We start from the raw sequence: 11,670 nt of genomic DNA on the forward strand, positions 1-11,670 counted from the left end.
TGTACGCGCCGGAATCCCGAGGTCAACCAATCAGAGCGCTCTCATTTTAATCAACGAAGCGCGACGCTTCGTTCTGAATGGACGGAGTCGTGACGTCAGCTCCCTGTCGACCAATCAAAGACTTCGTTGACGCGACGCAGCACAGACGCACTCTCTAGCAGTCAGTGTTGGACTATCAGTGACTAAACGCGCTTTTGGTAAGGTAGGTTGTTATTAAAACATTTTTGTTTCTCGTATCTCGTATAATATTTCATATTTCAACAATAACAGTTGCATTAGGGAGTTTCAGTGAGTCCGTCATTGTAATGCAGTTTTTTGTTTCTTCATCTGAGGCTCTTGCGTCTTGGTTATTTCTTCTGTGATAATGTATTTGAAGGAATGACGCAACAGCAGCAGCAGCGCTTTTCACTCTCTGAACATTAAATGTGGATTGTAAGTTTTTAGGGAGAGAAAGAACTGTGTGAAAGGCTGTTCTTAAACAATATAAATGATCGTTTTTAAAGAAATGTCCATAACATTTCCTTTCTAAACAAATCCTGTTGGTTAGTTAGGCTACTCTTTCACCTATTTAACAAAATAACCATTGTTCAAGTCAGTTAGAGCTGGCAGGTGTGTGTGTGTGAAAGAGAGAAACTATTAATATGATTGTTGCTACACAATCTCACAGCGAAATTGTAAGGATTCGTATGACTTTTCTGAATTGGGCAACTTCGTATGATATCCTACGACTGCACTCGTATGAATTCGTACGACTTTCACTACAGCCAGTGACGTCGCTGGACATCATTTCCATCTAATATGCAACAAATACTTGCTTCTATCACACACAAACAGGGGCCTAGTTGTGGCACAATATGGGGGCAGTGGTAGCTCACTGGTTAAAGGCTCTGGGTTACTGACCAGAAGGTTGGGGGTTCAAGCCCCAGCACCACCAAGATGCCACTGTTGGGCCCTTGACCCTATCTGCTCCAGGGGCACTGTATCACAGCTGACTCTGACCCCAGCTTAGCTGGGTTATGTGCAAACAAAGAAATGTCACTATATATATGTGACAATAATAATAAAGGTTTTCAAATGGGCACTAAGGGTGTGTTCACACTTGGCAGGTTTGGTTTGATTAAAATGAATTCTGGTGCAATTGCTGTTAGTGCAGTTCATTTGAACCTTCTGTGAGAGCATTTGTCTTTTCTTATCTGGTAAATTTCATTAGATTAGTTGTTATTAATAGTTGAACAACAATTATATTACTGCCTTCAAAGTTTGTCGTGAGTTAGTCAAGAGTGTCATCAGATTTTGGCAATTCAGTCACAAAACATCTTTTATTATTTTTGGTTTTTGTCATCATGACAATGGTCTACACACAGACTCAGCGTGCGCTCATAACATTCATGCCAAAATACAGATGAGTGGCAAACTTTCCACTTTCAGAGACAGCGTCCTGTTGTGCAGAATGACAGAGGCTTTGCTATGAATCAGGACAACTTAAAAACACAGAGCAGTGGGAAATGTTTTGTGTCCGATCTGTCACTTTTCAGCAGTAGACTCTCTTGGTTGGGGCAACTTATTCATAAGTTGGTCATCCAAATATTTTTCTTTAAACTGCATAATTTTTTCATTGTAAAATACAATATCATGAGACAACTATGGCTACATCCACATCAACCCGGATAAACTTGAAAACTGTGCTCTCTGTCCACACTGCCGTTTTCAGACATTTTCCAAAAGTTGCTCCTCCACATTGAAAAATGTCTGAAAACACTTAAATCCCCTTACTGCACATGCAAAAAAAAAAAACGTATTTTGAAGGGATGCAATGTGATATTTGTACAAAGTAACATTTATCTTTAACAACGCTATCAAAGTGGATAACAGACACAACAACGGCACTACAACATGGGCAGCCATCTTGATTGTTTTGGGCTGAACGGATCACATGACTGCATACCATAACAACAAATACGCAACTGTTTTCGAATATCTCCGTTTTCCCTGTCCACACTACAATGCGAAGATGCCGTTTTCAAATGTATCCACCTGAGAGAATGCTGGACATAAACGTTGTCTCAGTGTGGACGGAAGGCCAAAACGTAGCGAAATTAATGTGTTTTCAAACAGCAGGCCAAAGTGAGCCATTTTTTGATTGATCTTTCCAAAAAATGTAAACATTGTGGCTCAGTGACGCTATCAAAACATTGCTCTGTTTGAGCATCCCAACCACCCTGAAACATTCGCTCAACTAATGGTGTGAGTTTGGAATTGGCCAGTCTGTTCATCCGGAATATCTCTTCACCTTTAGTGTATTATAGTTAGCTGTATTTCTTCATAAACCTCACTCTCATAGAAAGTCTAGTGGTTCAGAACATGCGTAATGTGATTCTGAAATATGATAAACGCTGTTAACGGCAAGATTCTCCAGAGTATTTGAATTCAGTCCTCAGTATAATCTGATGGGTTTGTTTGGTTGGTGAGATCTGGAATCAGACAAAGAGACGGAATGGACTCAAGGGGTTCCCAGTTTAGCAGGCAGCTGCTGTGTCCTAGTTCCACTGCTCAACCTCAACCAAAGCAGACTGTGACCGATTTCACGTGTAAACAGTTTGCTTCCACAGAGAATTTTGAGACATTTCATGTTGTAGCGAATGTAAAAATTAAAAGCATTGTACCTAAATCCTGTAACAGTACCTCTCACAATAAAAGTGCCACAAGTCACAACATCCTAAAGGAATTTCTATCATGATTTTCAACCAATAAAGAGATCAAATTAGAATCTGTTAAAGGTGAAGTGTGTGATTATGTTGGCTTGATGAAGCCAACCTACTGTTATTCTACAAAGTTTTTTCAAAATCCCTAATCCGAGACCAAAATGTTTATCATTAACTCCTCCTAGAGCTTTCAAGCTACATCCACCAAAGTTGGTACAGACCTTCAGACTGTTCTAGAATAGTGTGCTATGTCTTTTCTAACTGATCAGACTTAAAAATCAGAAAGATCCCTTGGACTTTCATTGACGGAATGTTCAAATGGAATGGAATGCTTGTTAATTCAAACTCCAATTGTTAAAAATGCAAATGTAAACAAACCTACAGAAGGCCTTTAATCTGCTTTAAGTTGCTCTCTCTCGCTATCTCTCTATCTATCTGGCGGTTTGACTATCTATGTGACATTCTGACTAGCTAGCTAGCTAGCTAGATGGCTGTTTGTCTCACTGTAATGTCTGTATAACCTGTTTTAACTTTCAGACAAGACTTTGTCAAGCCAACATCAAAGTTTGACTACAAACTTTACCTATGTAGTTCAATATAAGAAACCTCCTTCAATCCCAGTGATGTAGATAAATAAAAGACTAAAGTTGATTTTCTAAAACGGCAGAAACATTGCTCTGTTTGTCAGTGCAGCCCCACCAAGAATTTCCAAAATGTAGGATCGCAGGGGAAGAGTCATTTATATTCATGAGAAAATAAATAACTGATTGGATGATTTTGTAATACTGATAAGGACAGTGCTACATGATTGGTCGGAGAAACTATAACCCAACCCTAACCCTAACAAATCAGGTAGCAGTTATAAATATGAATGACTTTTCCCCTGCCAGCCTTTCTTTTTTTTGGGGGTGGATCTGCAGCCTAACCAACCAGTTCCATGTAGTTTTGGACCGGACTTTGTTTTTATTTATTTATTTATTTATTTATTGACCAATTAAATTCATCCTCAATTCAATTTAGTCTTTTTGCAATTCCATTTGGTGAGAGTAATGGTACAAAAATTACACACTTGACCTTTAGGAATCAGATAAGATCCTACTCGATAAAATGACATTCCCATTCAGTATACATTCAACTCATATTCTCAGGCTGTGTCCACACTAATATGTTTTTCTTTGAAAGTGCTCTACATTGTCAGATACTTGGAAAAAGATGACGTTAGAAAACGGTGATTTCAAACGGATTAGTGTGGACGTGGCCTCAGAATGTCAGTTTAGCAGTTCTTAGGGGATTTATCCTTTTTTAGGCTGGAGTAAATTCCATTTGCATTCCTTCAAGATTTTTGGACTAAAGTCATACGGTCACCCTAGAGGTATACGGTAATGTATTGTTTGGAAGGGTTGACCACTATGGTCTAATTGTGATGATTACTGATTGCATGATGGCTTCACATGCATATTGAATAATCACCCCAGCATAAAACAAACAAATAGTTGTCATCACCGTAAAAACATTGTGTGCAGTTATAAGTGTTATTCTCCAGACAGTTTACAATGGATTGGGTTGTCTATTCATACAAAACACTATTCATTCATGCATTATGTTGTATCATGTTTCCGATTCTTAAGGTCTGTCCTGGCAAGTCTTGTTGCTTTTGTCCCAGACAACTAGAATACATCACATTTTTGTTTCTTAGATTTATTTACCCCTTTTCATGGTTTCTTTTTGTTTGCTCTACATGGGCATATTAAGCACAAGGATTAGAGCTCGCCATTTCTCAAGAGTCAACTCTGAGTCAACAAAAGAGTTACAAGGAAGTTGACAATATGAATGGAGACTAACTAGTAAAACAAGTGTTGGTGCACTTCTGTGTTGATATAAAAGGTGCCCATTACGGAACAGCACAAGTACGAACGGTTTCCTTTAAATTAAGATTTGTAGATTTAGTTTGCAAGCCAGTGTAGCAAACTAAAGTTCAATATTTCAGTGGGATTGTTTTTTTTTTTTTTTTTTTTAAATGACAAGTGATATTATTTGTATTTTCTATTGGATTTCAGATGCTTCATTTTTACACCGTTCTCAGAATTTAAACACTGGCTGCAAGTCGTATTTGGACATCCTCAAGAGAGCTTCAATGGAAAACATCAACAACACTTCATGGAATCAAAGGGAACAAAATATTAAAGAAATGAGATACAAATGTCTACAATAATAAATCGTAACTAATATTTGTGATATGAACATTGTCTAAACAGGTCTTCGCATTTGCATTAAAACTTGCATATTATATAGAAATCTTTCAAGTATTGGGGCTAATGCTGGAGCCGTGCCGGTTTCCTGAACAATTTCCAGTGATGTTGGACTGCCAGGTAATCCCACTTCTCCAAGTTTTCCAGTAAACTCTTTTTAGTTTTCCTGCTAGAAATGTCAATGAATCCAATGACAATGTCACATGGAGCTGAAACCTCAAAAAACGAAGAAAGTCTCGCTGCATCTCAGGATGATCATCTATCCAGTTTGAAGGCTTTGACTGAAAAGCTCAAACTTGAGACCAAAAAGTCGTCTGTCTTGAATTGGAGAGCACAGCTGGGGGCAATGCTAGCACAGAGCCACAAATTCTCAGAGGCTTTAGCGGTGCCTAGCAAAGCGCAGGAACAAAGAAGCTCAGATCCTCTTAAGCGGGCAAAGCCATTGCTGAGCACTGGGGTGTTCCATGGAGAAACGCAGATGGGATTTGAAAATATCGACCAAGCATTGGAGTGGATAAGGAAAGAGCTGGTAGGTTGTGTTTGTCAACTTGGTTTCTGCATAAACTGATGACTAGTGCTCGCTTGGTAAATTGCTGTGGCAACACGTCTATGAAGCCTTTATATGGGTGTTTCTTCAACTTTGGGTAACTTAATGTTCCAGGGGTTGATTTTTAATAAAAGTAACAGATTTCAATTTTCTTCTTTATATATATATATATATATATATATATATATATATATATATATATATATATATATTATGAAGGTCTCATTAAAACTGACCTGGAAACTTTTTACCAGGCTTTCCTCATTTATTATTGGTACTTTTCAAATGCCTTTTATGTATAGATTTGACAGTTTTAGCCTTGACTCAGACCCAAACATTCAATATTAAACAACAAAAAATCCAGTATAAAAATAAAAATTATGACTGTTTGAAAAAACAAAGAAAAATAAAAGTAAATATCACTTGTGAGCAGAATATTTTTATTGGGCATCATTTCCTATAGACCATTGTAAATGGATGTAAACAAAAACAAAGGAATTAGAATGGTCCAGACATATTTCCAGGTCCTTTCAGCAAAGTTTATTTTTCAAGTTAAGTCAGTTCACTTGGGGGCCATTTTTGGAACGTTCTTGGGTAGTTTTGGCAGCCATTTTTCTATGTAAACAAGCGGCATGCCATAAAAGTGAAGCTCTTATCTACTTGTATGGGAAATGACCGAAATCTCCAAAACAGTTGGTCAAGATTACGATAAAAGAACATATTTCAAATAAGCAGTAAAATCGGACAACATTGTGCAGATTCACTCGAGTGGTCCGGATTCCCTGGGCCTCGACACTTGAGGGGAATAGCGGCCCGGCATCCTGGCCCTTCGGCCACGACGCGTGCTCCAACTCGCGCCAGGGTTCCGGGTTGTGGATCCAGCGACGCATCTAACTTGCATTGGACCCTCCCCGCTCCGTTCCTGGACCTGTAAAGACACCAGCAGTATTGAGGCTCTTCATCGGGATCAAGCAACCCATCACGCGAGGCGGGGCAATGATGATCCACTGGAAGGGCGTGTCGTTCCGTCACAACTGGTGTAATAAATTATGTTTCTTTACCTAAGATTACACTATAAACGCAATTATACCGTCTTGTATAGTTAATGCGCTTGCATGTTTTTGAGTTGATTGACAGGCAATTTCTGTATCTAAAAGGTGATTGGTTATTTTACCTGTAAGGCGGACTGACTGTTGGCTGCCATTGGGCGTTCCAATTTCTCCCATTCATTTTAATAGAAGTGGAAATTAGCCTTAGCAAGACAAAGTAGTCAGCCAATTATATATATATATATATATATATATATATATAAATGCCATTTACATCGTCGTCATTTCCACACACACACACAAAAAAAAATAATTCCATGGTGGGAATTTCCATGACTTAAATCTCCTGTATTGCATGAACATACACTGTTGGTCATTGTTAACAGACAATTTAAATAAATTATGTGAAAAATGTTTTAATGAGACTTTGCTTTCTAGAAGTCCACAGTGCTAAAAGTGCCTGAAGCTGAAGAAACATCCTTCTATACCAGTTTAATATGCAGAGTCAACTTTTAAGTAAGCTATTCGTAGGTTAACTTCTTGATGAGTTTAAACAATGTAGATCTGTGGTGCTTTCAAAAATTTGCTCTGTTTGTTTAAGTGGCCTCTACTTTTTGAAATGCTGTTTGTTACCGCTAGTGGTGCAGAAAGTATACGCTTCACCTTTAAGTATACATTTATAATGCATTATATATGCAGACCTCATGGAAACTGTTAACATTCATAGTACTGTAACTGTTTACTTTCTTTCCTCTGCTGTAGGTCGAGATGCGTTTGCAAGACCAGCAGCTAGCACGGCAGCTAATGCGTCTGCGCAGTGACATTAACAATTTGCGAATCGTGCAGACATGTAACCAACATCGCAAGATGCTAAACGATGCCACATTTGAGCTGGAGGAGAGGGACAATATGTCCGATTTGTGTGACGTCCCCATGTCTCCTGGATTAGGCTTCTCCACGACACTCAAGGTCATCGGAGTCACCAAGATGAACATCAACACTCGACGCTTCTCCCTGTGCTAGTGTGTGTAAATGTGCAGAGTGCAGTGTTTGTAGAATATATAATGTATTAGTATAAGTTGAATATATTTTCTGAATGTCTCTGACATTGTACTTGCCTTTCCTTAAAGTCAACATGAAACGCTGTTACCAACTCATTTTATTTCCATAATGTGATGCATTTATGAGTGAAACAGGATATTCAATGAGGAAAAAAGTAGAGCGGGACTTGATTTTGTCCATTGAGAGTTAATTGAATCGTGAAAGTGGGTGTTACCAGAATGGAGACAGTCGAGGGGAGGGGAGGGGTTGAAAAAATAAGAGGGCTTGGTGACATCAGCAGAAAAGGTAAGCTGTTTTAGAGGCGGGCAAGGTATTACATTTTGATGAAAGATTACGAAGCCAAACATTGTTTCTTTGGAAAAACATGCACTGATGAACAATGCACAATGACTTTTCCATGAGGTGTTTGTGATTACTGGTTACGTATTTTAAAAAATTATTTAGATTCAGACTTATTCGCTAATGAATCATTTAAACCAAGTTCTGACTCGAAAGAAGGATTCACTATGGCTTGAGGGCAAGTTTTACTATATACAAGCGCATTAACTAGCTGATTAGATATTTCTAGAGCAGAGGAAAACTAGAAAAATATGTATGCACTAATAAAATCTCCATTACTTTTAGGACTTAATAAATTTTCATGATTTTTCACAAAAATCACAATTTAAAAATTCCCTGATATTTCCAGGTTTTCCATGACCGTGGGAACCCTGAAATAAGACCAGGGTCAATTTTGACTTCGTGTTGACTTATAAAAATCACATGTGTACAGAGAAATTTGTCTTTGTCATTACATGACATTTTGTTATAAGTTGAGAAAACGTCATTTTAAAACATTCTGCACAAAACTGTTGTTGTCATGGATTTATTCCTTTATTTAATAATTTTATATGAATCAGTTTTTAATACTGGAAAAATCCTTCTGTAAAAGAGAGAACTGTAAATTAAAACTAATAATGATTACAACTTACGAGTTAATTAATTAATGAACTATGATTGAAAAATTGCTTTGCTTAGCGAGGATGTCTAAGAAAGGCTGTTTTCTTTTTTTCCCAGTGTGACATTAAAAGTAGGGCCAGGTATTGATACAGATTTCCCAATTAAAATCCGATTCATAAGCTTTCGATTCGATATCGATTCATATGGGTATATTTCAGTTATAATGTCCATTTTGCTTACAAATGAAAAAAAAAAAAAAAGTTTTATTAAAAAGTGGACCTTCTAACTAGGTACATTACGAAAATATAAATTTGACAAATATGCTTGATTTGTTTTTCATAAGTTTTGGTCACATTTTAGCTTTTTAAAAATGTACAAATCCATGTATTCCACCAATATCCAAGTAACATCATGATGGCGCTGTGGATGGCCGCCTCGGTGTGGAGCTCCTCAGTTCTTTTGTTGTTTTTATTTGTTTGTCCTGTGTTTAGTAATCTTTTTCCAGTCAGTTTTAACAGAGATGAACTGCTGAACATTTGACAGCATATACCAGACAATCTTTTCCCGGTTTTCGAATAGTCATTTTGCTAGACATTTTAGCTGGAGGCGCAGCTCTGCTGTTCAAGAGATGCAAGCGAGGAAGATGAGTCGGTGCACTGGTTAAACTCCGTCGGCACGGATTTCGAACAGCGCTGCCGAGAATTCACTTAGGGAATCTCCGCTCTCTTCCTAACAAAACAGACGAACTACATCTCTTCACCCGCACAAACAAGGACTTTTCAACCTCTGCTGCCTTGTGGTTCACAGAAACCTGGCTGAGTGAAGCCATTCCGGACAGTGCGTTACATCTGCCGGGCTTCCAGCTGTTCAGAGCGGATCGCATCACGGAGTTAACGGGGAAAACGAAAGGTGGTGGAACATGCTTTTATATCAGTGAAAGTTGGTGTACAGATGTAACAATGTTGAAGAGGATGTGCTGTCCTAATTTGTAAGCGCTCTTTATTAACTCTAAGCCTTTCTACTCGCCACGGGAGTTTTCCTCGTTTATTCTGGTGAGTGTTTATATCGCGCCAAACGCGTGTTTGAATGCGGCGCTGCAACAGCTGACTGATCAAATCACAGACACAGAACAACAATACCCGGACTCAGTTATTATTATTCTTGGGGATTTTAACAAAGCAAACCTCACACGTGAACTGCCCAAATACAAACCAGCACATTACATGCCCCACCAGAGACAGGAACATACCGGATCACTGCTACACAACAATAAAGGATGCATATCGCTCTGTCCCTAGAGCAGCTTTGGGACTCTCTGATCACTGTCTGGTTCATCTTCTTCCAACCTACAGGCAGAAATTAAAATCAACCAAGCCAGTAGTAAGGACTGTAAAGAGATGGACAAATGAAGCAGAGCGGGAACTACAAGCCTGCTTCAATTGCCCGGATTGGAGTGTTTTTGAGGCTGCAGCCACAGACCTGGACGAGCTCACAGATACTGTAACATCATATATCAGTTTCTGTGAGGATATGTGCATTCCTACTAGGACTTATTTAAAGTTCAACATTGACAAACTGTGGTTTACAGCAGAGCTCAGGCAGCTTCGTCAGGCCAAAGAGGATGCTTACAGAGTTGGGGATAAAGTCTTGTACAATCAGGCCAGGAACACATTGACTCCACTGTGAAAAAGGCCCAGCAGAGGTTGTACTTCCTTCGCCAGCTGAGGAAATTCAACCTGCCACAGGCGCTGCTGATACAGTTCTACTCAGCGGTCACTGAGTCTGTCCTCTGCACTTCTATAACTGTCTAGTTTGGTTCAGCTATGAAATCGGATATCAGAAGACTACAAAAGGACAGTTCGGACTGCTGAGAGGATTATTGGTTGCCCCCCGCCCCCCCCTTCAAGAACTATACACTTCCAGAGTGAGGAACAAGGCTGGAAAAATCACTCTGGACCCCACTCACCCTGCCCACTACCTTTTTGAACTGTTGCCTTCTGGCCAACGCTTCAGAGCTCTGAGCACCAGAACCGTCAGGCACAGGAACAGTTTTTTCCCTCAGGCTATCCATCACATGAACAGTTAAATTGCCCCATTGAGCAATAACTATGTGCAATACACAGTTTAGTCTTTCTTATATTTATCCAACACATCCAACCTCTTCTGCCATTTCATTCCTCTGACAAAAAAACAAACAAAAAACATTTGCACTGTACATAACAGATTGTATTAGATTTGCACTACCTGTATGTGTGTATGTATGTATGTGTGTGTCTGTACATATGTGTATAATTATTTTGTATTTTTTATTATTATCTATGTCTTGCTGCTGTTTTTGTATTGTTGGCACTGGAAGCTCCTGTCACCAAGACAAATTCCTTGTATGTGTAAGCATACTTGGCAATAAAGCTGATTCTGATTCAATAAATATTACTGAGATATAGTATAACAATATAAATATTAAGATATTATATTGCATTTATTATTTTTTGTTAAATGTTTGTTGCTCAATACATAATTTATACTATTTACAAGTATTTACATTCATTTGTAGAGCATGTGCTAAAAATAGGTACTGTCTCTTTAAGAAAATCGGCAGTTCTGTAAAGAGCCTTGTCTGTAAATGAGCGCATATCAATGAGTGAGTACTCGAATGGCTTCTATACCTCATCCGTGCTATTAAAATTAAATGTTTATGTATTGTTGTTTTTGGCTATTAAGAGTACATTATTCAATGCAAAATGGGTTGTGTGGATCTCGTCTTTGAACATGCATTACACGGGAGGAGTTACTCTCAACAAGCAGTGAAAGGATGCTGACCCAAAGACTGTTTAGCCCAAGACGGAGCACTTGCATGAAAATTAATTGGAGAAATTAAAACATGCGTATTAGCTGAACAAGCCTGAAAAACTGTGTTTTTTTGTTTTTTTTTAGCATGATCAGAGCTAAAGATGCACAATTTATTATATCATTGGTTTTGTTTGTTAGTTTTTTTCTTTTTCTCCCCAATTCCCAATGCGCTCTAGGTCCTCATGGTGGCATAGTGACTTGCCTCAATCCGGGTGGCAGAGGACGAATTTCAGTTGCCTCCGCGTCTGAGACGTCAATCCGCGCATCTTATC

General features: G+C 38.6%; 1 protein-coding gene across 3 annotated transcripts; it reads left to right on the plus strand.

The window, feature by feature from the left end:
* The first annotated feature begins 169 nt into the window (after positions 1–169).
* LOC127410741 (protein FAM167A-like) lies at positions 170–11,156 on the plus strand. 3 transcript variants are annotated; one of them, XM_051645951.1, is made up of 4 exons: positions 170–202; positions 4,760–5,071; positions 5,202–5,480; positions 7,310–11,156. In XM_051645951.1, the coding sequence occupies exons 2-4, from the start codon at positions 5,018–5,020 to the stop codon at positions 7,568–7,570; spliced, it is 594 nt and encodes a 197-aa protein (XP_051501911.1). In that variant the 5' UTR covers positions 170–202; positions 4,760–5,017; the 3' UTR covers positions 7,571–11,156. The 3 variants fall into 3 exon arrangements, with proteins under 3 accessions (XP_051501911.1, XP_051501909.1, XP_051501910.1); XM_051645949.1 differs by having other exon boundaries at positions 4,760–5,480; XM_051645950.1 differs by having other exon boundaries at positions 170–197; positions 4,760–5,480.
* The last annotated feature ends 514 nt before the right edge of the window (positions 11,157–11,670 follow it).

The sequence above is a fragment of the Myxocyprinus asiaticus genome, chromosome 20 (assembly GCF_019703515.2).
Source record: "Myxocyprinus asiaticus isolate MX2 ecotype Aquarium Trade chromosome 20, UBuf_Myxa_2, whole genome shotgun sequence".
NCBI lineage: Eukaryota > Metazoa > Chordata > Actinopteri > Cypriniformes > Catostomidae > Myxocyprinus > Myxocyprinus asiaticus.

Bases quoted from the DNA above. Each gene is read 5' to 3' on its own strand.
- LOC127410741 (XM_051645949.1), top strand. From the start codon at position 5,127: ATGTCAATGAATCCAATGACAATGTCACATGGAGCTGAAACCTCAAAA. The intron at 5,481-7,309 runs GTAGGTTGTGTT...CCTCTGCTGTAG, and splicing joins AGTGGATAAGGAAAGAGCTG to GTCGAGATGCGTTTGCAAGA.